A 27,050-nucleotide genomic window follows, 5' to 3' on the forward strand; every position below is an offset into this window, starting at 1 on the left:
GGGTAGGAATGCATGCCTCCTGTACTCTGAAATCTCTGCAAGTGGCTCCCCCACCCTAGGTCTGATGCATCTGTATGCATAAGCTGGGTTGGGAGAGGATATGAAGTGTTAAGTCTTGGGTTGTAAAGGATTTGTTGAATCCACCACCTTAGTTCTGTTTTTAGGCCGGGCAAAAGCAAATTTGTTGCTCTAGGGAGTGTTGGTGTTGTGACCACACATTTTTCAGGTACCACTGGAACTTTCGCATGTGCGTTCTTGCTAGGGGAAGCATAGGAATGGTGGCTGCCATCAGCTCCAGGAGTGGCAGGAATTGTCTTGCAGATATCAGAGGAGTTAGTAAAAGTTTTTGGAAGTGACTGGAGAGTGACAGGACTGTCCTGATCCGGCGGCCCAGAAAGATTTTGTCTTGCTGTGGGAATAAGGAGGATTTGTTTAAGTTGAGGGTGAAACCCAGATTTTGTAGAAGGGAGGTGGTGAACCTGAAATGATTTTGGAGGAGGTCTTCTGTTTCTGCTAGAAGGAGAATGTCATCTAGGTAGGGATAGATTTGGACACCTTTGATCCTGCTGTAAGCAATTGCTGGGGCTAGGCATTTTGTGAATACCCCGGGTGCAGTAGACAAACCAAACAGCAAGGCTGTAAACTGAAAATGAGAGCTGTCCAGTAAAATGCAATAATTTTCTGTTGGAGTATTTTATGGGAATATGGAGATACGCCTCCTTTAGCTTTAGAGTGGCCATGTAGGCCTGGGCTGGAATTAAAGGAAGAAGAGTTTGAAGGGATAGCATCCTGAACGATGGTACTTTTAGGAATCGGTTTAGGAAGGATAAATCTAGTACTGGTCTCCAAGGCCCATTTTTTTGGAGACCAGAAAGGTATTGAGTAAAATCATTTTCCTTCCTGCCCTGGAGGGGCAGATAGTTCCTATTCTTAGCAAGTATAGTAGAATGCAAAGAAAGAGGTGGATTTGATTTATTGGGGGAAAGGGGATGGGCCTTGGGATGGGTTTTTCCTTCCAAGAAAGGAAGTATCCATTCTGAATGATAGTCAGTACCCATTGGTCTGATGGGATGGTTTTCCAAAAGGGGAGGCAGTGGGGGAGGCGGGCTGACAAAGGTAGATGGGCAAGGCAGTCACGCATTGTTGGGTGCACTTCTATCCTGAAAAGGTTGTCTTGGAGCAGGTTGTGAAGTAACTGGTCTGGAGTAGTTTTGCCTCCTGGATTCTCTCCTGTGCTTGGCAAAGCAGGGGTTGCCAGAGGAAGGAGTTTTCCTGACAAAAGAAGTCTTTGCATGATAATTCCTGTACTACTTGAGAATAGGAGACACAAGCAAATGTTTGATGTCCTGGAGTACCCTATTTTTCTCCTGCAGGTTTTTAAAAAGTTTTGCAGATTGTTTGCCAAACAAGCGATTGTGGTCTAATGAAGTGTCCATGATTTTGGATTTGACATCCTCTGGGAGTGGTTGGAGGTGAATCCAAGAGTATCTGTGCAGAACTGAAGCAGAAGCTGCAGACCTAGCAGAGGCCTCTGCGGCATCATAACTGCACCTAATGGAATGTCTGGCTACCTGAGAAGCCATGGACAGTTTAGATGCTATCTCAGCTTTGGGTCTATATTAAATCAGCGAACACTTAAAATCGAGAACAATGATTTATCGACCCTTTAAACGAGAAAGCTGACAATCCCGAAGTCACGGAACAGCAATTTTTTTCCCAGGGAAAAAAAATCGCAAGCTCATTTTCAGGACTTTGCCATTTCCTCCACTGTGGTGCAATCTCAGAGTTGGTATATTTAAGTGGGGGGGGGGGGGAGACAGTCCCCCACTTTATTTTGTGTTTTGAACTTTTTTTTTTTTTTTTTTTGTGGAACAGAGATTTTTTTTTCCCTGGGAAAAAAATCGCTGTCCTGTGTCTTCGAGATAGTCAGCTTTCGCTATTAAAGGATCGATAAAATCAGTGTTGGCTATTTTAAGTGTTCTCTGATTTAACAGACCCTCAGTTTTGGTAGAGCAGTCAGCGGTGGCAGCCAATAGATTGGAGGCTTGCGAAACTAGGTCCAGGGCATATTTTATCATGTGTGTTTGGTAACTGATAGCTCGGAAGGCCAGGGTGGAGGAGGTGTACACTTTTCCCAATCCTGTCCATGCTTTTGTTGTCCTTATCAGTGGGTAGAAGAGATGCTGAAGGAATCGGCCTGGATTGCTTGTCAGGGGAGACAGCAATTACTGCAGGGTCTGTTGGGGAGGCTTAACTATGAATTTTTGGCCATCAGGCACTTTGTAGAACCTGTCCTGTCTCTTAGGAGCAGGTGGTTGAGAATCTGGATTCTGGGATACAGAGGTGAAGGCATCCAGATAGGCAGGTAAGACACGTGGGATGGCTGACGGGGAGGGCGATTCCACTTGAAAAAGTTCAAAGTACTTCCTCTGGATGTCAGTCATCTGGGAAGTGTCCCATTTGAAGTATTCTTTCATCTTAGTAATTGTTTCCCCAAAGGCGATAACCTCTGGTGAGGAGTCCCCTTCAATCGATTCCTCATCTGGGGAATAGTACTCCAGAAGGGAGGCAATCTGTGAGGCATAAGAAACAGACTTATCAGAAGATGAGTAGTAAGTTCTAAATCTTCCTCCCCTTCTTGGGTAGTAGGCAAGGGGGGAGAAGTGGTAGGGGCAGGTCTAGGATGTAGCACTGGAATAGTGGAGGGGGAAGACATTGTGGGCCTAAGAGCCATAAAAGCCTGCATGAAGGAGTTAGTAAATAACTGCCAGTCTGAAACTCCTTCAGGGGTAGGCTCAGGTGTTTGTTTTTTTGTTTTCGCTTAGAAGGCGTAAGTCTGGGAAAAGGCCTAGGTTCTGTGGCCTGGGCTTCAGGCAAGGGCGTCCCAGTTGGTCGCCCAACTGTTTCTTGTTCCCCCTTGACACCGGCAGGGACAGACCTCTGTGCCATCTCCGAGGAGGCGCAGGTCGTTACTTCTAAAGAGTCTTCCTCGATGGGAGCCAAAGTAGACAGCTCAATCGGATGTCCCTCAATCCTTAGATCAGAAGCTGGAGGGATGTCAGATAGCAGAGAGGCAACGGAGGTAGGCCTGGAAAATTTGGCCTTTTTCCGTGGTGGTTTAATCGGAACAGTCGATTCGGGATCCATCCTGAGCGCAAGTTTTTTAAGTTGTTAGTTCTCCAAATATAAGTTGAGGGCAGCCAGATGTCTACGAAGAATCTTCGGAACAAAAGATTGGCAAATGGAACAAGCAGTATGGTCGTGTTCCTTTCCTAGACAAAAGACACAACGGCTGTGCGTATCTTTATGCTGCATCTGATGCCCGCAATGGCATTTGCCCTTCTTAGCTGACATCGGGTAACGATAAATACAGCTAACCAAGCTCAAGCAACAGAAACGGAAAATTTCCCCAAATGGGTACTTAGCTTTTTAGAAGTAGAGTGTAGGAGCGAAGCGATCGATGTGACGTCGTCTGCGGCTGAAAATTTCTGAGGTCTGTGCATGCAGACGACACATTTAAGGTCTCGAGTTTATGGTCCTACGTGTGATGTCCCATGCACCTACAGCAACCAGGCTTAAGATTTTGTATAGCAGCCGACGTTCGGGTCACCTGAGGCGGGGAATGCCACACTAAGAGTACTGCAACATAGGAATAGGACATCCAGTATTACCAGGAACAACTTCCCAAGGTATGGGCACAATATTCCGGCTGAGAAGGGGCACTTTCTCTGTCCCTCCTCCCAAGACCAACAACAGTGGCTCTCTCCCTTGCCTGCTAATGGGATACCAACAGTCACAGAAGACTTGTACACCACAGGGATCTGAAGGAAAAGACGAGTAGTCCGAAAACCAGCCTGCTGTGCTGGGTGGCAAAGGCTGCTTAAAGACTTTTCCTTTTTTGCTGAATGAAGGTCCTGTCAAAGAACTAGCAAAAAAGCAACTTTTTCCTGGGGGCAGGGGGACAACGACAATAAAAAGCACTTTAACCACTTTCACTAGTCCCAGAAAAATAAATTAAACAGCAGTTTATCCACAGAAAAATAGTTTTAAACAACTTTTATCACAGATGTGAAAAAATGCACTCCCATTTAAAAGTAAATAAATGTCACGATACTGGAAGTAGTATCCACACATTCACAGGCACGTTTTAAATGATGAGTACTGACTTGGGGGAAAAGAAGAAACCAAATTACACTGCAGATTTCTCCTCAAGAGGAATCTTATGCCAAAACATTCCTCATACTTTCACAATAACCCAGAATAAACTAACATATCAGAGTGACAATTCTAAAAATTAAATATGTAGAATCATACACTTTTCCAAAACCTGTCAAAAACCTTCTCAGGCCATCAAGGGGTGGAATAATGCTTAAGGTGTTAACCTTGCAGACACAAAGTGCAGGGTTTGATTCTCACCTTTGAAGGAAAAATTAGGGCAGATAGCCTAAGTACATGCTTATGAACCTATGAACAAAAATGCATTTTCCTAACTTAAAAGTAATTCTTTTACAGAAAAGGAACTTGTGTGCCCAGCAATGGAACAGTGTAAGCTGGCAGTCAGTCTTCAAAAGCCAGCAGAAGAGTGTTCTCCCCAGCAATTGGAAAGCTTTGGCTTGCTGTCCAAATGTGATTTCAGTCATCTCACTCCAAGCTGACTGCTTGGGTGCACTGAAGATGCCCTGAAGCTTTGGAAGCTGGCCGGCTATTAAATCTTAAGAAGGATACAACTCATAGCTCACGCAACTTGCAGCAGTAATAATGAACATCTGTAGATTCTACTACAAACAAACACTGCTTCTATGTACAAAAGAAAGGCCTTTGTACAGCCCTGCTTGCTGACATTACCAAAGGACAGTGATGCCGTCTGCCCAGAAGTGCAAATATTCCCAAAAGAATGTGCAGTTCAATGAACTTCAATGGAAAAAAGACTAACCTCATCGCCAAGACTGACAGTGACGGACCATTACTTTTGAGGAATACTTCCACACTTTTAAGATGGCCTAAGTGCATCTGTACAGCACTGAGCTCCATGGGAAAAATGGCAGGTGTTATGAAGGTGGACTAGTAAACAATTTCATTTAGATTTTTTTTTTTTTTTAAGTTTACCAACTACATTTTGCAAATTATTAACATCTTGTTAACTAGACAGTCTCTCACAACACCCACAAAGGCAGATGATGCAGCCAAAAACAAGATGCCAAACCAAGAAAAGTACTCCTAATTCAACAATAAAAAGGCCTAGTCAGTATTACTATTAAAGGCAGAAAAAAGAAAACTGTGAATCCAAAGTGTACTTACATCAATAGGATCTGGGGAAGGTGGTGGCAAACTGGCAATTTTCGATGCTCGCTCCTTCTCCACAAGTAAAGCATGCTTGCGAGCTAGGATGTATCTAAGTCACAAAAACAATGCATTCTGGTAAACAGGAAAATTTTAACCTTCAGATTATGTATTTACTTAAATCATTCTGTTAGCTTATTGAATGGCAGAAGACCAAGACCTTCTGTAATAGAGATCCCAAAGGAAAGCTTCTTAAAATTTGGAGCAATCATAAAAATACGCATAAACATAAGAGACTAAAGCAAGCTAAGAAATCAAATAATGATGAAATAATGCAGGCATAAAGATTACAGAAGCCCAGTGATTCAATTGCTCTTGCCTCTTCTTAAAAGTACTCAATTGTGTTTATTCTGCTGCATTTATTACTGCTTGGTAGTAGCCTGATTAAATTGTAACTGTTATTCTAAGCCTTTTGGTTTAAGCACTTGGGCTTCAGACTAGTTATTTTACATTATGAAGGTTTGTGGACTGCATTGTTCTGGCAGGACAGGTAGCTTACATCCTTCTAAGTTGGGAATTGTTGATTGAAGGCTCAGTGTCTGTTATTCTAAAAGCGCATTAGTTCTGGTTTAAGTACTTGGGCTTCAGGCCAGTTATTTTACATTAAGAAGGTTAGTGGTCTGCACTCTTGTGGGAGGAGAGGCTAGATTCTTTCCTTCTGAGCTGTGAATTTCTGGTTAAAGAAGTACAACAGGTTTCTCTAATGTATTCCTCAACTTCACGGCCCTTTTCCTCCCTATTTACATTGTCCTCTGTAAAGCAACAATACAGCATTTACAATTTTTATAATTCCCCTTACTTCTGTAACAGAAGCCTACCTTCTCATACTGTGATGGTTTCACTTACAAAATGATTCTATCACATTTGAATAAAGCTTGCTGGAGTCGCCCAATTACTGACATCATCGAGGCCAGGCACTGCAGGTACTTTTTTTTTTTTTTTTTTTATCAGTTCCCTCCCCCAAAGAGACATCACCACAGCCGTCATCAGATTCTAACTAAAATAATAAGACCCACCCATTCTGTGATGTCATGGCACCCTTGTCCTTCCCCCAGCCTGAGTGCTGATCATTTTATTCAGTAGTAGTGTAGTAACACTGATGTTTGGAAACAGAAATTTGGTATACATACTTGTACATTCTGCACGGCAAATAATGCTTAGGTGATGTATCGCTTGCATACTTCTCTGTTGTATTTGCACCAGATACTGCTAGTGTGCAGTGCGGGAATAGAAAGATTAAAACATTACCCTGGTATCAGAGGTGGCAGTGCAACATATTCATAGTGGTTTAACATGAGAGTAGCTCTAAGCAAGCACCATGTGAAACCTGAACAAGCACCTAGAATTATTCAGTGCAGCTTCCACACCTTAAGTCTGAAAATGAATTCACATACTCACATGAACAGGAGTAGCTGCATATTGATGGCTAAAGGTGTATGGGCATGTTGTGTGGTTACTACACTGCAAAACAGGTATGTAATGGTGGAGATATTTGGAAGTCACGAGCAAACACACCAGTATATTAAAGCCATAGCACCAATTGAACTGGAGACTGGCAAATAGATTTAGTACAGGATTTTGTCCATGCACAAATATTTTAACAGTGATTTTTTGCAGTGGCATCCATTATCTGATTCAAGGTAAGTTCACCTTGATGTCCTTTATTTAAAAAAAAAAATCAATAAAAAATTTACTTTGTTATAAGTGACTTCTGGACACAAGAAAAAGGAAGGGGAAAATATAGCAATATGGTTTGTATGAACAAAGACAAATCCAGGGACACTGCAAAAGATTTTTTTTGCAAACCAACCAGTGGAGTAAAAACATATGAAGGCAAACACTGCATACCGATACACTTTGCACATGTAAATCTCAATTTTTAACAAGGTGGAAGCATGAAGTGATACCTTAACACTTAAATTAATAAAGATCTAAATTGGTTAATAGTATAAATGTTTTATTCTTTAGCTCCTTGGTGCAAGACCTTACTGGATGTGATTGCAGTCAAGTAAGGCCAGGGCTATAGTGCAGCAAAAAATGTCCCCTCTAAGAAAGGAAATGCTAGAGCAAAGATTAAAATTACGAGTCAAGCACCCTGCTGAGATCTGCCAAACAATGGAATTACCAGGTCAAATTACCCTCAGGACTTTGACAGCTAGGGAAGCTAAGTGTTATGGGGGAGGGGAGAAGTAAATGGATTGGAATTCATCGTCTCACAAATTAGTGCCATTTAAACTAAATTAGAAAAAAGGCAGCAGTAAACAGCACTTTGAGTGTGTTCTGTGGCATTTGCACGGTTTCTGTTTTAAGTAGTCATCCAGAAGCAGGGAATGTTACTTACACTGTTCTATTTTACTCAGTACTTTGTACTCGTGCAACACCTATGAAATGACAGGAACTTTAGGCAAACGGAGGTCTGCATGATGTAACATTTTTGAGCCAAACAATGATTTCTGGGATACTGCATGGCAACCTGATTTATCCAAACCATGTCAATATGCCAGCCTCCAGGTGGTCAGAGTCTGGAATTACATATAAAAATATTTAAAATCCTGTAAATAATCCCAGAGTGCTGTTAAAGTGTAGGAAACATCATGCCATGATGTCTTAAACATGTTTTTTGAGTCTGTGGGTGCGGTACTCCTTTAAAGGCTTATTGTGCCTGCTTATTTGAGCAGTTTCTTTCTGAAATTTGTGTGCCTTGCTTGCTGTAGCCCAGAAGTTAGTAGTTTATTGGCCATTTTGGGCTAATTTCTATCTCTTTCATTTCCCTGTTATAAAATCCGCATTTGCGCGTTTTATTGCGCTTGTATTCAGCTCAGCAAGTGCCTGCCAGGTGTCCTGCAGAGTTCTATAGCAGCAGAGAGACAAAAGAGAGAATTTGGAGTGGTTAAGTATAAATTTTCAGCATTTTTTTGCTGTCTAATTCTCCCTAAAACACCAATTTTTTTAGTGTTTCTGTGATTTAAAAAGCTGATTTGTGCTAAATATTGTACTTATTTGCTGCCTGCACTTGAAATAAGTAATTTTTGTGTTTAAATAATCTGTTTAACTGTTGTAGGCTACGCACTAAAGTGCGATAGCCATTTCTGTGCATTTAAAGTGTTTTTTTTTTATTTTATCTGCTTTATTTTCTGAAAAAAAAAAAATATATATATATACTTGTTTCCCACCTTTCCGAACTAGTATAGTCCAGTTTTCAGGTTATTGCTGAATTGAGGTCTGTTTTACAAGTTTCTGTGTTGCCCATACCTTTCTTGGATAGAAGGAAGTTTCTCTGTTCACCTGTGAGAGAGGGGAGCTTTGAGCAGACTACCTGTCCCTGGAGGAGTGGTTTCAGCCCAAGTTAGTAGTTTATTGGCCAATTTGGGCTAATTTCTATCGCTTTCATTTCCCTGCTATAAAAACTGCATTTGCGCAGTTTTGCACGCAGGACAGCACCGGTTAGCTAGGGTTAAGCTATTCCCGGCTCCATGAAGTGTACTCTTCAATTTTTCCCTTGGAACTAGACAAACTTTCAACTTAAGCACTAAAACCATTCATTTCACAGCCCAGCACTTGCTCAAAACTCATAGCAAGCACTAATTAACCCTAGCACTAGACCCCCCCCCCCATACTGTCCAGACGGACAAGGCTCTCTATTCGTCCCTACCAGCCAGTCAGTAAAACGGCTCACTTTACCTATTCAGGCATGTCCAAAGGGCAGTTTCAGGTGTACTCTTCAGTCCAACTGGTGAATCTGGGCATTTTGAAGCAATGTTACAACTACCTCATGTACACAGACAACCCTTTCCTCCTACCACCAAACACTAATATATGCGAGAGATGCAATTATACAGCCAAACTGGAGGCAAAGCTCTCTCAACCCAAGAATGGAACGGACAGTCAAGAGGAGAAGGGAATTACTTGCAACACACACCTGTCTCACATAGACCTATTAAACCAACACAGGCAAAAAACACACAAATGCACAAAAACATACTCGGAGGCTCTAAATAAAAATCTGCAAAAGCAACAGAGAACTCTAAAGCAGATATCCAAGCAACCCCCACATCCCATCACAAACCATAAAACACATACTTCACACAATCAATGTGCCATGCAATCACAGCCCTTAAGGTAAAATAACATACCCAACACACTAGTAATAGGTGACTCTATAGTCAGGCACACTGATGTCCCAGTAACTAGGCTGGACAAGGAGAAGGTTACAGTTAGCTGCCTATCGGGCGCCAGGATCCGCTACATAACACAAGCACTCAGGTCGCTCCAGAACAAGTACAAATACAACTCTGTCATTGTCCATGTTGGTGTGAATGACCTGAGACGTACCTCCCTGGACTACACGAACAGAGACATGGAAGAGCTCTCTGATCACGTAGCCCAGGCCGGTATGACCCTGACTCTGAGTATCATCCTGCCATCACCAGGAAAGATGCCACAGTATAAAGAAAAAAATGATCCTACGTTCCTGGTGTCATTTCAAGGGGATCCAATATCTGTCCGCCTGGGATGACATGCTTGACAAGCCATGTTGCTTCGCAAGAGATGGCTTGCACTTGTCACCCTTAGGCTTTCGAATACTGGCAAAGGCTTTTGCCGCCCCCATAGTGCCTTTTTTAAGCAAGGCTCAAAAGACAAACCCACCATCGTAAATAGCACAACTAGCCAAAAACTGAGGGTAATGCTACTCAACGCCAGAAGTCAACCTCAAAATGCATGCACTAGAGGCACTCCTCAGTATGGAGAACATAGATATCTGTGCAGTAACAGAAACCTGGTTTAAGGCTCCAGAGAGCACCCCAGCACTAGCAGGCTATAACTCATACCATACTTTTTGGCCACAGAACCGGACCGAAACACAAAAGGCAGGGATGTATCCATATTCAATCAAGGCTACCCACACCTCCAGGTTAGTGGCGCAGCACGATGCCTCAGAGATAATCCATGTGCAACTAATAACAGGCAAAACTGCAAATCAAACTGTAGCTTACTACAGATCACCCACCATGACGCACGACCCCCATTCCGCCTTTCTGGAGACGATGGAAAATATGAAGGTCCTACCAAATGCCCTAATATTGGGTGATTTCAATTACCCAAACATTAACTGGGAGAACTACTCAAGTACTATCTAGCTTACCAAACACTTCCTAGAATTTATAAACTCGAATGCCCTGGATTAACTGGTCAACACCCCCACCAGAGGTGACAACATACTGGACCTGGTCATCACCAACATGGACGACCGGTGTTCCACACTGGAGGTCAACCCCTCACTGGTTAGATCAGACTACAGACTAATCACTCTGGATATCCACATTCCGCCCCCTCCCCCAATCAAGGAAACCACCATGAAAAACTTTTCAAAAGCAAACTTCATGTTACTTAAGACCTGGGTGGAAAGGTTTACAGCCCCCATGCTAAAGGACAACACTGTCCATGCTGCTGAATCCCTTACAAAGGCACTCTATGAGCACCTGCAAGAATGCATGGATCATGCTATACTAAGCAAAACCAAGATTCACTCCTCCAGCAAAAGGAAACCAGTCTGGTGGACCCCTGCCATAAACAAGCTATAAAACAGGAGGAAACTAGTACAAAAAAGAATAAAATCCCAAGAAGGAAAGAAATCCCTGATCAGTATCAGCAAGAAAAGTACAGTTGTGTACACTTACCATAAATGTAGATGTTCGAGTGTATTCACTGTTGCAGTCATTATATTTGGGTTATCTGCTTGCAGTAGCCCTCAGTTGGCCTGAATAACAAAGTCTTGGATCCTATGTCGGTTGCTGTCTCTTCTTCCGTGACATCAGGTCGTCAGGGGTATAAAATATGTAGCCGACGTCATTACATCAGTTTTTCTTGCCCCAGATGTCAGGTGCCCCCCCTAATGGGAAGTAATTAAATCTATAAATATACAAGGTTATATCCCCAACAAATAAGCAAATACACAAAAAAGCTTTTAAGCATTGAAAAGGAGAGAAGAGGTATAGCCAAAAGAAGTCATGGGGCTGGAGGGAGGGTAAATCAGGACTGCAACAGTGAATACAATCGAATATCTACATTTATGGTAAGTGTACACAACTGTACTATTGTTCTTCGTGTTTCACTGTTGCAGTCATTACATTTGGGTAGATTCCCAAAGCTAAGGATGGGAAGAGGAATTTAGATAGCATTAGGACCAGCCATAAGGCCCTGCCAAATTGCAGTGGCAAAGCCAGCCCTGGATTTAGAGAAAATTGGCAAATGGTAATACTTGGTGAAAGTATGTACGGAACTCCAGGTAGCAGCTTCTAGGATTGTCCCTGGTAGGTACGCCTCTGAGAAAGGCTGTGGAGGTAGATGCAGCCCTGGTTGAGTGGGGTTTGATCACCAGTGGGATATGTTTTCCATGGTGCTTATAGCAGAAATTAATGTAATGGCTTATCCATTTGGAGATGGTTTGCTTTGAAATAGCCTTCCCCTCTGTCCCTGCAGCAAATGCCCCTAGCAGTTGTTCACATTTCCTTTGAGGTTTAGTCCTGTCCAAGTAGAATCTAAGTTGTCTGTGCACATTTAAGGAGTGCAATATCCGTTCCCCTTTGTTTTGTGGATTAGAAAAGAAGGTTGGCAAATGAATGGACTGATTAAAAGCCACACTGGACACCACCTTTGGCATGAAAGAGTTATTGGTCCTGAGGGACAACCTGTCCGCATGAAAGATGATGAAAGGCTCCACTGTCAAAAGGGCCTGTAATTCAAATACCCTTCTTGCTGAAGTGATGGCTAAAAGGAAAACGGTTTTCCAAGAAAAGAATTTTAAATCTGCAGTAGCAGCTGGCTAGAAAGGAGGAAGGGTGAGTTTCTCCAATACAAAGTTAAGGTCCCAGGCTGGAGTTGGAGCTCTCCTGGGTGGTCTTAAATGTTTTGGCCCCTCTGAAGAACTGCTTGAGCAGTGGATGAGAGAAGAGGGGAGGTTCTGTGTTATAATGAGCTGAAATGGCTGAGGCGTGAATTTTTACTGAGGAAAAAGACAGCCCCTTGTGAAGCATCTCAGTTAAGTATTGCAAAATCTGAGGTAAATTGGGCACTGCTGTGCTCATCCTTTGAGATTGATTCCAGGCACATTCCATTTTCTAGCATAAGATGTTCTAGTACTAGGCCTCCTTGCCTCTAAAATGACATCCATCACAGGTTTACTGAGGGATGGTATAGGAGAGCTTAGGTAATTAGCCAGGCTGCTAGGTTCAGTGTTTGAAGCGGAGGGTGCAGAATCTGGTTCTCTTGCTGAGACAACAGGGTAAGAGTCTGAGGCAGGTGCCATGGGGCCAACAGTGACACACTGCGCAGGAAAGGGTACCAGTGTTGACGTGGCCAGTCTGGTGCAATCAAAATCATCCCCGGTTTGTCTTGTTTGATCTTCAGTAGTACTTTGGAGAGCAGAGGCAGAAGAGGAAAGGCATAAACTGATAGTTTTTTCCAGCTGAAGGACAGAGCATCCACTTTCCAAGCTTGTCTGTGAGGAGTCCTTGCGCAAAATATTTCCAATTGATAGTTCAGGGGGGAGGCAAACAGTTCTATATCTGGGATCCCCCATTTGCTTGTCAACATGTTGAAAATCCTTGGCTCCAGTTTCCACTAGTGTGGGTCCATGAGGTTTCTGCTTAGTCCGTCTGCCAGTGTAATTAGTTTTCCTGGCAGGAATTGAGCTTGTAGATTCACTTGGTAGCTCAAGGCTGTGTTCCACAATGCCATGACTAGTCTGCAGAGGGGGTAAGAATGTGTACCCCCCTGCTTGTTTATGTACCTCATAACAGTGGTGTTGTCTGTCTTTACCATTAATTGTCCGGGAAGAATGTGGTCCTTGAAGGCTATCAGAGCATTCTGTACAGCTAACATTTCTTTATGACTGATGTGAAGGTGCATTTGAATTGGGTTCCATTTGCCCTGAATGCACTTCCCTGCCAGGTGTGCCACCCCATGCATAGTCTGATGTGACTGTTAAGGCTTGGGCGGCAAAGGGTATTGTGAATGGTAGTCCCTTGTTTTGGTGGCAGGCCTCTGTCCACCAAAGGAACTGTAGGCGTAGGCAAGGAATGATAGGAATCATTGCTTCTAGATCCTGAGAATGTAGACACCATAGGCTTTTTAGAAACCATTGTAGTTTCCTCATATACAGTCTTGCATATGGAATTAGAAGAATGCAGGAGGCCATGAACCCCAAGGCTTGTAGTATTTGCCTTGCAGATAGCAGGGTTTTTGTGGCCACTTATTTGAAGTAGGTTGTCAAGTGAATTTGTTTCTCTGGGAAGTTGTATTCAAGCTTGCGCCCAGGAATATAATTTGTTGACAGGGTACCAGGTGTGGTTTATTTTCGTTTATGGTGTACCCCAGACAAGTTAGCACCCTTTGTATAAAAGCCAGATGATTCAAAAGTATGTCCTGGTTTTCTGCCTGAATTAAACAATCGTCCAGGTATGGGTATATCTGAATATTTCTTTGCCTCCAAAATGCCATGACTGGAGCTAGGCACCTTGTGAATAACCCTGGGCGCAGTAGATAAGCCAAAGAGCAGTGCAGAAAAGTAATAGTGCGTGTAGCCTGCTTTGAAGCGTAGGTATCTTCTGCAAGATTCCCTGACTGGGATGTGCAGGTATGCTTCCTTTAAAACTAGTGTTGCCAACCAGGCATCTTTGCTTAGCATAGGAAGCAACTGGTGAAGAGTCAGCATCTTGAATTTTGGAATCACCAAAAAGGTGTTCAGAGTAGACAGGTCCAGGATAGGACGCCATGAATGGCCTTTTCCGGGTACCAGGAAAAATCTTGGGTAGAAACCTTGTCCCTTTTCCTCTTCTGGTACCAAGTGAAAAGCCCCTATGCTTAAGAAAGAGTACCTGCTTTTGGGCCACTGCCCACTGATTTGGAAGTAGATCTGGCCAACTGCTTGGAGTTGGTAACGTGCGGAAGTGAAATCTGTATCCGTGGGACACTATATTTAAAACCCAATTGTCCTGGGTAATGAGTCTCTAGTTCTTTGCATTTAGTGCAATCTTTCCCCCCCAAGTGGGCAGTCAGTTGAGAAGTGCTTGGAAGTTTTAAAAAGAAGTCATTGAGACAGTATACCATAGGGGGGGGGAGTTTTATTACTCCCAGATTTGAAAGTGGAGGCCCCCCACTGCTTAGTCCTGTGCGTCCCTTGGGACTGAAGCCTGGGTGCTCCGCTGGATCTAGGTTTGGACTGAGAAGGTCTGGAAGAGGCAGGAAAGGACCAATTCTTAGAAGGCTAATGCCTACTAAATCTTGAAGGTTGTACTTGTAAAAAAAATCTGTAACAGTTTGCATAGATTTAGTTTTTCCACCATCTTTTTACGAACTTCTTCTGCCTTGTTGCCAAACAGGCGGTCCTGACTTCAGGGAGCATCCAGTAATTTCGCTTTAACATGATTTAGCAAGGATTGCTTCTTAAGCCGAGCATGCTTTCTAAATACAAACCCAGTTACCGCAGCCCTGCAAGATGCCTCTAGTGAATCAAAACCACACTGCAATGTATGTTTACAAATTTGTTCAGCAGAATACATTAAATCCTGTAAATCCTTATTTTCAGCACAATCCAGAATCAACATCATTTTCTGTTTAAGCAATCCAATAATATGCTGCTGATACTTTAACATATGAAACTGGCAATTCAAAGCCCTAATTGCCAAAGTTGCATAACTGTATATCCTCTTACCCAAGCTATCCAGCGCCCTGGAGTCTCTATCAGAGGGGGTATGGTTTTTGGCAGTAGTAACTTTAATGGCCTTGGGTCCCTGTGAAATGGTTTCAGGATCTGCAGTAGGATTTTTGAAAAGGAACTTGCGAGAGTCAGGAACCCTGTAATATCTATCAGGTTTTCTGTAAGCAGGAGGTAAAGATTCAGCGGCCATGCTAGATTCCAAAAAGGCATCATCAACAATGTCCAGTACAGGAGGTATAGCTAAAGGCCTGTGCTGGGGTAGGAGTAAGAAATCCCTAAGCCTCTTTTTAGAATCAGAGAAATCCTGACTTTCCCAATGAAAATGCTCCGAGAGAGTATGCAAGATTTCACCAAAAGAGAAATCCTCTGGTGGGGAAGCAGAGGGAATAGAGCCCTCAGCACCAGAATCCTCATAGGTAGAGAACGGTAAATCCTGGTCATCAGAGGAAACAGAAATTTCAGAATCCTGGTTCGAAGAATCATAAGCAAACTCAGTCCTAGGTCTCTTAGAGGGGGAAGGTTGGCTTCCCCTTATTAAAGTAATAAGGTCTTCAGCCATTCTTATCATTTGTTTTTTAGGCATAGAGGCCTGCCCTTGCGGTCTGGGCGTCAGTTTTCTAGGCATGGTTAGAGTTTTACGCCTTGAAGAAGAAGATGGCGTTGGTTTAATATGCAAGTCAGTAGGCCTGAATACCACCATCAGAAGCCGGTGCCTGCACAGCGGCTCCAGACCCATCCAAGGTAGAGACCTCCGCAGGTTCCACAGCTGAAGCATCTCGCGGCATACCGGACTCCGAATGGGTCTCAGTAGAAGCCTGCAAATCTGAAGTAGCGGGTATCAGGGGCTGCAAAAGTGCCTCACTGAGTACCGGCGAACTGGGTGGCCTCTCTCTGTCTTTATCTTTGTGTTTTTTCAGAATGTCGGTAGCTGGATGGCTTACCGAAGACATATCAGGATAATTGGACAGACCACCAAAAAATTTAGAAGCGTAAATATACCGACGACTGATAGTTCGTGGCTTAAATAAGGCTTAAAACCGACAGGGAGGTACATCGTGTTCAGGGCCCAGGCAAGGAATACAGCACGAATAAAAATCTTTATGAGGTATTTGCTTTCCACAAGAAATGCAATTATTTACTTTTACTGACATCGGTTTAGAGCAAGAAAAAGCTTCCCCAATGGGGTACTTAGCTTTTAGTTGAAGCCTTCAGTTCTGGAACTCGAAACGAAAATTTCAGGAGTCAGCCGACCGGCACTTGCGAACTGCTTCTGCTTCGGGCACCGCACGGCAAGAAAGACTGATGTAATGACGTCGGCTGCATGTTTTATACCCCTGATGACCTGACGTCATGGAAGAGACAGCAACCGACATAGGACCCAAGACTTTGTTAATCAGGACAACTGAGGGCCACTGTAAGCAGATAACCCAAATGTAATGACTGCAACAGTGAAACACAAAGAACATCTACGATCCCTCAAAATCATCCAAGGCTAGCATTGAAAGAAAAACTGCCAAGGACTCCAAAGATAACCACAAAGCGTTCTTTAGCTATGTCAAGAACCTAAGTGGAAACTCTCAGATCTGCTCTGAGTTAGTGCAGAATGGCACAAAATACACTGAACCGACGGATATTGCCCATTCTGGCAGACAGGTTTAGTGCAAACTTCACCCCCTAAAGGGCCCATAACCATACCAGAAGAATGTAGAGCCCCGGCAATCACTGGCACACAGGTTAAAACAGCCCTATCCAAAGCCAAAAACACAGCTTCAATGGGACTGGACGGTGTCCCAGGCTGTCTTACACGAGCTCCAAAATGAACTAACCCCTCACTTAAACACACTGTTCAAACTCAGCCTCTCTACAGGCTACGTACCCATAGAGTGGCGCACAGCAACAGTTATCCCGCTCCATAAAGGTCGAGCCAAAACAGACCCCAGGAACTATCGCCCTATAAGCCCGACTAGCCTGGTCTGCAAAGCTATGGAGCTCATCATCATGAACTCCTTAACTCATTAACCCCGACTACCATCTCATGGTGCCTCTGTGGTTACACCCGAGTGCGCTGTGAGACGATAGTAACTGCATGGTGTTATACCCGAATGCCTTCTCATGGTGCCTCTGTGGTTACACCCGAGTGCGCTGTGAGACTATAGTAACTGCATGGTGTTATACCCGAATGCCTTCTCCTAGCGCACATAACTTTGCACTTCGATTCTAACTCGGACGTTGAAAATTAAGTTGAAAAAGGAACTGAACTTTGTCAGTTACCTTGTCAGCTTAATTTTCAGCATGGAGTTGCATAGTGTTCATATTGCAGTTTTCGGAGAAAATCGGCTTGCAATTCACTCTGTATTTGCTTCTCTATAGCAAGCCGATTTTCTATGCATTTATTGAAGCAAGAGGTGGTGTCCAATGGCAGTCTTGCAATCCAAGCCGATGTTTATTAACACCTCCACCCATGACCTAAAAGCCCTTTGTTCTGTACAAATAAATAGGGGGTCCAACAGTAAAAATTCCCTTTCTTTTTCTGGCGTGTGCAGAATGTACTGCTGGATCCCTCTATTTATTTTCGCTGAACACTTTACGGAACGGGAGGTTTGCTACCTGCATGTATCTGCTGTCTGACCTGTATGTGGGAGTATCTTCTACAGACCGTACAGTAATTCCTTTTGTAATAATCACATTTTTTTACTCTACCTTAATTTCGCCATTGCCCCTATTTACCCTGGCTTTGGGATGGAGCACTCCAGCTTCTTTCATTTACGTGTATTCCTGAAAGTTGTTGCCGGTCATGTTTTTGATGCAGTTTTATAATGCTGTTCTATATTCTTTTGAAAGAATCGTGACATCTGCAATACCTTGCACAAAAGAAAGAGACGGCACGTTATATAGGTAAGAACTAGATAATCATCCTGTGCCTGGCTCGAAAGTAAGATGCAGAGCAAGCTGTTTGCCACCCAGTCATTATAAAATTGTGGCGGTTGTCAATAGCAGAGGGCTCCGTAGCTCCTGTCTTGGAGGCTGTGGCAGTAGCGGCAAGGGGTGCTGAATTACTGATTTAGAAAGCATTGTCATCTTCGTCTATGTTACTCAGTTAGTCGTTTAATTTCTTTATTTAAATTGGATGTGTTCATTTATAATCATATCACCTGTTCTTGGGAAGAGATGCGAGTGCTTTACCTTGCCAGTTATATAAAATGTCACTAAATGGCTGATTATGTGTGACGGTTTGTTTCCTTGAACTTTCACACTCAAACATCTGTCCATGCATGAGACAAAATGCTTATTGCTAGAGAACAAGAGACAGCAAAATGAAACAAAAATCATGACATTTGCTTGGCACTACCCCTGGCTTTACAGTTTTTTTTCTTTTAACCACTGGCTTCACAATCACTGTAAAGGCAGGATAACAGATTGAACAGTCTGAGTTAAGAAGTGAGAGACTGTTTCCTCTTTCTTAGTTGATTTTCCTTTGCTAAATTTTCACTATTCTGCAAATCTATTCTCAATAATAGGTATTTGTGATAAAGTTTGTTTTCATGTATTTTAAAGTTTGATCTGCATGTCTAATTATGACTGATTTCTGAGATTATTTTGGGTTATATATGTCCCCAGATCTTCCTGTGTTTTTCTGAGAAAAGAACATTTCTGTATTGTTGATAGATGGGTCAGAAGGTTTGAAAGAATGCTATAGGATTTGTTGCTACAAAGTAGTGTGACCATTCAATGGTCTGCAGTATAGTATATGTAGGCAAATTTGCTTGCTTTTGTATATTGATTGTCCTGCTGAGGAAGTTTAAGTGTTTAATGGACCAGTTTATTAACACTGATTAGTGGTCATTTAGTTAGCTAATGCTGTTACTGGACTGCATCTGAGGGATATGTCAGTTAGTGTAAGTTCCAGTAACATGCTGGGGCCTGTGCTCGGGTATTTTAGGTTGTCTTGCTAGCTAGCCTAAACTATTTTGCAATATATCACTTTGGCCTTGCTTCTAGTTAGAATAAAGAAGTAGAAAAATCAATTTGCTTATAGTTTTGTGTAATAAAAATCCATGCTAGCTTCCTAATAGGAATTATACAAATTCAATGGGCCTCCATCAAGCCCTGCAGTTACACTGTAACAGCTGTACGGTCTTATTAAATATTAACATGAGTTAGCTGCATAGCCGCATGTTGAATGTGCCAATGCTCCCGCCATCATTTCTAGTTGTGTCAATATAGCCAGTCAAAGCAACCATCCAGCTATGCATTTACTTTGAGTATTAACAGTGGCACTTTCAGTACTACAGCAGCTTCTGTTTGCAGTGTGTATGATCCTTATATGTTTGAGTGCTTTGTTCAAGATATGGTGCTTTAGGTATTTTTTCTGTCTTCCTATCATTGGTCCTGTGCAGTTCATTGCAGTATAATGTTATTTTTGTGCATGGAAGTAGTAAAATAGATGTGTTATAGTTGCTGGTCAGATCCAGAACATCCAGAAAAATTAAATGCTTTCTGTTCCAGAACATTGCTGTTTTGATATTTCCCAGCCCAGAACTGTTTTTGGAGTCCAACTTTCGTGATGCAGAGTTACTTCTTGCAGCCGTTGGTAAAGTCAGCACTTGCTGCCCCTGTCAATGATAGACAGAGGTGGAAGCACTGGGACAAAGTTGTGGGTTGCCATCCACTCAAAGGTTGCGCTTGAATAGGGTCCTCAAGTTGCTCTGTTTGACATGTATGGGAAGCCTGCAGTAAGGTTACCGTTGAGGTTAATATGAACAAGCTAGGAATATTTCACAGTTCCCAGTATTTCACTCTACTAGAAGCAATCTTCCACAGCTCAGCAGAACATTAAATCTGTCCCGATTTTAGTGCCTTTGTCCCACTATTATTTTATGCTTTGTCCTGATTTCTTGTACTATGAGGTTGAGAGGCATGTATTAGATTGTGGCTATTACGCTTATGGCTTCAGTCTTTTAGGGACTGTGACCAGTTTGCCATTTGATTTGACCCAGGAATAAGTGACAGCAAGGAGGGAACAAGGCTTCTCCACTAAGTTCAAAATTTTATGCATGCAGCTGTCCATATATAGGGTGTTTGGCCTTATTCATAGGTTCATAGGTTCATAGGCTTTACCAGAAAGGCTCATCCAGACTCTGCTACACTTTGCTGTGAAGGAAAGGTTAGTTTGCTTTTATTTTTGTATTACTTTTCTATATTTTGAATACTGTAGTTTGTTTTCTTTACCTTGTGTTTTGCTTGCATTCTGTTTTAATAGCATATTAAAACTTTAAAAGAGACCACAGCTCTCTCTGTTCTGAGTCGGGCAGAATTTTTCCCGCCCTCCCACCGATTTTAGTTGTCTTGTTAAATACCACTGTCTTTCTAGTTGCCCGCCTCTTATGTTAATCTGACCATATATCTCATTTCTCTCTACTTTCACTGGCTTATGTGAGTAATCACAAAATCATCATTTTTGAAATCCCACCCCTTCAATTATTTAAATTTATTGGCCATCCTACAGTATTCCATAGTACCAAAATACAAAAGTGCCCACCCCTTTCAATCCATCTTGCTGTTTTTAAAAAATAGTAACTCTCCACTAAACCTTAACTTTTTAAAAAGGTAAAACTCAAGTTACCTACTTTCACATCTAACTTCTCTAGTGCACACTGCAGAGTGCATTCTTTTCAATCTTACCTTTAAGCATCCCTGTGACTAGCACTTTCTCTAATACCTGCTGGAAAGCACTAGGAAGCCTTAAACTCATACAAACACTGAACTCTCCTTGTTAACAAGGAGAAATTAATAGTAGGCACTAAACAGCCTATAATTGCAAAGTACCTTGCTAAGGAAACAGCTCCTATACTTTACAAAGAAAAAAAGCCCCAAACCAGGCATGTCCAAGGGTCAGCTTCGGTGATTTCTCCTGTCCACCTGGTGAATCTGGGCATACTGGGGCAATGCAGCAATTGCCTCATGTACACAGACAACCCTCTCCTCCTACCACCCAACACTACAACCTGTGAGAGATGCACTTACATAGCCAAAATGGAAGCAAAGCTCTCTCCACCCAAGATTGTGCTAAACAGTCAAGAGGAGAAGGTTAACACCCACACTACACCTCAAGCAACACATAGCCCTTCTAAACCCACACCACCAACACCCACATATAGCAACACTAAATCCACATATGCAGAGGCCCTTAACTGTAACCTGCCTAAGCAACAAAGACCTCTGAAGCTGAAACGCAAACAAACACCAATCACAACCAATGTGTCACATAGTTCACAACACCAGTGTGCCACCCAGCAACAGCCCCTAAGGCAAGACAATGTACCTAACACTTTAGTCATAGGTGACTCTATAGTCCGGCACACTGATGTCCCTCTCACCAGGTTGAATAAGGAGAAAATTACAGTCAGCTGCCTGTCAGGTGCCAGGATCCGCCACATAACGCATGCACTCAAGTCACTCCACAGCAAGTACAAATATGACTCTGTCATTGTCCATGTTGGAGTGAATGACTTGAGACGCACCTCCCTGGACTACATGAAAAGAGACATGGAAGAGCTCTCGGATCATGTGGCCCAGGCAGGTATGACCCTAGCCCTGAGTAGCATCCTGCCTTCGCCCAGAATGATACCACAATATAAGGATAAAATGATTGACTTCAACAATTGGCTAAGCTTATGGTGTCATTCAAAGGGGATCCAGTATCTGTCTGCCTGGGATGACATGATTGACAGACCACGATGCTTTGCCAGAGATGGTCTGCACCTGTCGCCCCTGGGATTCAGGTTACTGGCTAAGGCTCTTGCCACCCCTATAGTGCCTTTTTTGGGCAAACATCAAAGGACAAAACCACCACCGTAACAGGTACAAGCATGCAAAATCTGAAGGTAATGCTACTCAATGCTAGAAGTCTAAACCTCAAAATGCACTCTCTCGAGGCACTCCTAAAAATGGAGAACATCGATATCTGTGCAGTAACTGAGACCTGGTTCAAGGCTCCAGAGAGCACCCCTGCAATACCAGGCTACAACTCTTACCACACTTTTCGGCCACCAAACCAGGACCGAAACACTAAAGGTGGAGGAGTGTCAATATTCACCAAGGATATTCACACCACCAGGCTAGTTGGCCAACACAATGTGTCTGAAATTCTCCAAGTGCAACTAACACTAGGTAAGACTGCAATCCAAATTGTAGCTTGCTACAGATCCCCACCATACCCCAAGATTCTCACTACACCTTTCTAAACATACTGGAAAATATTAAGATAGAACCAAACACCCTAATACTGGGTGATTTTAACTACCCTGCCATTAACTGGGAAAACTACTCATGTCCCAACACCTTTGCGCAACGGTTCTTGGAATTCATAAATTCCAACGCCCTGGATCAACTAATCCATAGTCCTACCAGGGGCTCCAATATCCTAGACCTGGTCATTACCAACATGGGAAATCAATGCTCCATACCTATGGTCACCCCCTCGTTAGTCAGGTCTGACCATAAGCTAATCACCCTTAACATCCACATCCCACCCCGACCCGCCAGTAAAGAAACCACCATAAAAAACTTCTCCAAAGCCAACTTCATGCTACTTAAGTCAGAAGTGACAAACTTCATGACACCCATGCAGACGGGAACTGAAATTGCTAAATCCTACACTAAGGCACTGTACGAGCACATCCACTCATGCATGAATCGTGCCATCCCAAATAGAACCAAAATGCTCTCATCCAAAAAAGGAAGCCAATCTGGTGGTCCCCTGCCATAAACAAACTTTACAACAAAAGGAAGAAACTTTTGCAGAAAAGAGGAAAATCCCAGGATGCAAAAAACTCCCTTACTAGCCTCAGTAAGAAACTGAGATGCCTCATAAAATCCTCCAAAGCTAGTTACGAAAATAAAATTGCCAAAGATTCCAAAGACAACCACAAAGCATTCTATAACTATGTCAAAAATCTAAATGGCAATGCTCAGATCTGCTCTGAGCTAAAACAGAATGGCATTAAATATACTGATCCAAAGGATATTGCCAATATCCTGGCAGATCGATTCAGTGCCAACTTCACCCCCTCTCACCCCCTAAATGGCCCATCTCAATACCGGAAGATTGCCAAATTCCAGTAATAACGGCCACACAGGTACAAAACGCACTCTCTAAAGCCAAGAATACAGCATCCATGGGACCAGATGACATCCCGGGCTGTGTACTACATGAACTACAACAGGAACTGGCACCTCACCTAAGTGTCATGTTTAATCATAGCCTCACCTCAGGTTTCGTGCCCACTGAGTGGCGTAGAGCTACAGTTATCCCAATCCACAAGGGGGGATCCACCTTGGATCCCGGAAACTACCTTCCCATCAGTCTGACAAGCCTTATCTGCAAGGCCATGGAGCGTATTATCATGGAACTTATAAACAAAGACATTGGCAACCTTCAAACACTGGACCCCACCCAGTTTGGGTTTGTGAAGGGCCGATCTTGTCTCCTGAACCTGATTAACTTCTTTGAATCAGTCTCCAGAGCCATGGACAAGGGTAAGGTGGTCCACACAGCCTATCTAGACCTTGCCAAGGCCTTTGACACCATCCTCCACTCTGGAATCATAGATAAACTTACTAAGTTGGGCATTAATCCCTATGTCACCCAATGGGTTGCTAAATGGCTTACTGATAGAACCCACACTATAAAAGTAGCTGACTCCAAATCCAGCTCCAGACAAGTGACAAGTGGAGTACCTCAGGGTTCAGTCCTGGGGCGCTCTTGTTTGGCATCTACTTCTCTGAAGTACAGGTCAACACTAAAGGACTCTGGCTAACAAAGTTTGCAGATGACTGCAAACTGGGAGCCATTATTGAATCCCCAAATGATGTGGATACTCTACAAAAGGGCCTTACAGAAACAGGTGCTTGGTGCCAGAGCCATGGGCTCAAGCTCAATGCCAAGAAATGTATTGTTATCCCCTTTGGGAAAAACATGTATCCATGAATTACCATATAGGTGGCAGTACACTAAACACAGAAAGTGTGATAAGAGACTTAGGGACACAGGTGGACAGTGGTCTCACGTTCGATAACCACATCGCCACAACAGTCAGGAAATCCTTCTATGTGGCACACCTCATCACGAAGGGCTTTTCATCCAGAAAAAAGGAGGTCATTGTCCCACTGTACTCATCCCTCATTAGACCCATTATAGAATACAACGCCCCATTTGGTATGTACCTCTCAAGACATCTGCAACAACTGGAAAGGCCTCAGAAATACCTCACTAAAAGAATCACAGGCCTAAAGCAGATGCCCTCGCTGACCGCCTTAAAAAACTCCAGCTATACTCTGTCGCATATCGTCTACTCAGAGGCGATCTCTGCTTAACATACAAGGCCATGTCAAACCCAGAGCTGTTGGACATGCTACAGTTAAAGAAATCCCAATCCCTCAGAGCTACACGCTCCAGGGATCTAAACCTTGTCATCACAATAAACAAAACATGCTGGAGGGATAGGTTCCTGACCCAGAGACTCCCCAGACTCTGGAATAGATTGCCCATACATGTCAAGCAGAGTGCCTCTTTGGACCTCTTCAAAAGGAACCTTGACGACTGGATGGGAAAAAGGAAATTCACCCCAGGGATCACGTCAGTCGCCCTGCTAGACAAGGGTCCAGGAAAGTAAATAATGTGGGAAGAAATAGCCAGGGAATTGTTATGGCTAGGCTTGTATAGGCCCTAGGGCTGATAGCCTAGTACCAACCTATGAACCTATTCTAAGGTATTTTTAAAGTATGTTTTCAAAAATTGCATGTATACTGATTTGTATTGGGCTGTTCTGTGTGCCCGTAGTTCTGATTTATGGTCTTGGCTTGTTATGCTCTTCATCCACAACCGAGCATGGAATAAATGTATGCGTGTATGTATGTGTATATATATATATATATATATATATATATATATGTGTGTATATATATATATATATATATATATATATATATATATATATATATGTTGTTTCTTTTGGCTGCTCCCATTAGGGGTCGCCACAGCAGCTTACCTGTTTCCATTTCTTCCTGTCCTCTGCATCTTGCTGTGTCACACCAACCACCTGCATGTCCTCTCTCACCACATCAATAAACCTCATCTTAGGCCTTCGTCTTTTCCTGTTACCTGGCAGTTTCATCCTTAGCATCTTTTTCCCCAATATACTCTGCATCCCTCCTCAGCACACGTCCAAACCAACGTAATCTTGCCTATATATATATATATATATATATATATATATATATATATATACACACACACACACACACATATACACACACATCTAGTTATCTGTCTATATATATTCATATTTTTTTTTATTCTAAGAGTTGACTTCTTTTTATTACTGATGCTGGATTTAAAAGTATATTCTAGTGAGGGAGTAATTCAGTTTTGTTGTATAATAATTATGTCATCTGCCAGTCATAAGTTAGGGAAATCAAGTTTAATTTTTCTTTAATTCTGCTACTTGCCATGACAAAGCCTTTGCTACCAAAGTGTGTGTTTTACCCTTGTGCCACTATTTTTCTGCATACTGTCTCAGCAAATATTTTTTTTTTGTTTACAATTCTATCATAATGTACTATGTTAGCTGAACTATTTTTAAAAATATCAGTTTATATGAAAGGCTTGCTGTGGTATTTTATGTTGTTGAGATTTAAAATTGCTCAACCATATATTTAGGACAATATTACTGTTTCATTGTGCCTCAGGGAAGTGATTGTGCATACATTGTCAGACTGCTGAAGTGACCACTGGGCAACATAGTTTACTGTGTCATTTGGTGCTTCTGCGTACACAGCTGGACAGGGGCAGTTCTTTGTTGCAGGCAAATGCAGAAAATCTATAAAATAATACTTGTCCGCATATATTATGGTAGTTTGGCATACCTTACAGACACAAGATATTGGCCAGACAGACCATTTCTACAATTATTTATTTGTGTTGTAGTTAACTGTTTTTTTGTAGTTAACCTGAGTGTGTTTGCATAAATAGTTGGCACATTTGTGTAAGTGTCAAACACAAACTGTTTGTAGCTGGCTTTTCCTGACAGATGGTAATGACTCAGTCTTACAGAATGGTTGCACCATGATAGTAATGAATGTTTCCACAAAAGATTATGTGAAGCAATTATCACCTTTTGTTAGCGCATGCAGAATTTTGCAGTCAAGACATGCAGGTGATTATCACATTATTTGTGCAGTTACAGTACAACACTGAGTCATTAGCACTTCTCATATAAAATCGTTGGCAGCTGTCACTGTTATTCACATTTCTAAAAGTCATTATCACATTGCAAGGACAGGTGGTGGGACACTCCATATGTTTATGAGTGCTACAGATATTTTTCATATTTAGTTCTAAAATTCTGGAACTTGGCATCTTGAAGACAGTTTTATTACTTACAAGATGGAAAAAGAACTTTGTCTGGTGTACCGATATCACATTCTGTTTAGGAAATTGGTTATGAAAATTATGATACTGTTTCATATCTGGTGAATAACTATCAGGGAACATGTCAGCATGCTAAGTAGTAGCTCATTTTGAAGACAGTATTACTACTTGCAAGATATAAAAAGAACTGTACCTGTATGCCATACACATGTCCAGATATCAGTTTGTTTGGGACCATAGTTATGAGAAGTATGATCTTTTTTTCTAATGAAAAGAATAATGCCCCTGTGGATAGGAGTGAAGATTTGGATAGTCTAACCAGGTAATGCATATGATATACATATATATATATATATATGCGCGCGTGTGTGTGTATGTATGTATGTATGTATGTATGTATGTATGTATGTGTGTGTGTGTGTGTGTGTGTGTGTGTGTGTGTGTAGTCTTCCAATAGATCTGTCAAACATCAGTAGCAATCTATTTGCATTTTTTTTTCCTGTGCAGGTTTGCCCACTTTCTGACACTGACATGGCTTCACGAGCAGAACGACAACAAGTG

At 42.5% G+C, this 27,050-nt stretch overlaps 1 protein-coding gene across 1 annotated transcript in view; it reads right to left on the reverse strand.

The window, feature by feature from the left end:
- Nucleotides 1-2,225: 2,225 nt before the first annotated feature.
- Nucleotides 2,226-27,050, reverse strand: part of LOC122802140 (centrosomal protein of 295 kDa-like) — a 207,637-nt gene continuing 182,812 nt past the window's right edge. Inside the window, exons 4-5 of the mRNA XM_044071820.1 lie at nucleotides 5,299-5,392; nucleotides 2,226-2,573 (exon numbers count right to left, since the gene is read on the reverse strand). Coding sequence (XP_043927755.1) covers nucleotides 2,226-2,573; nucleotides 5,299-5,392 — 442 coding nt within the window. The remainder of the gene's footprint in view (nucleotides 2,574-5,298; nucleotides 5,393-27,050) is intronic.

This window comes from Protopterus annectens, chromosome 5.part0 (assembly GCF_019279795.1).
Source record: "Protopterus annectens isolate FY-2018-M chromosome 5.part0, PAN1.0, whole genome shotgun sequence".
Taxonomy (NCBI): domain Eukaryota; kingdom Metazoa; phylum Chordata; order Ceratodontiformes; family Protopteridae; genus Protopterus; species Protopterus annectens.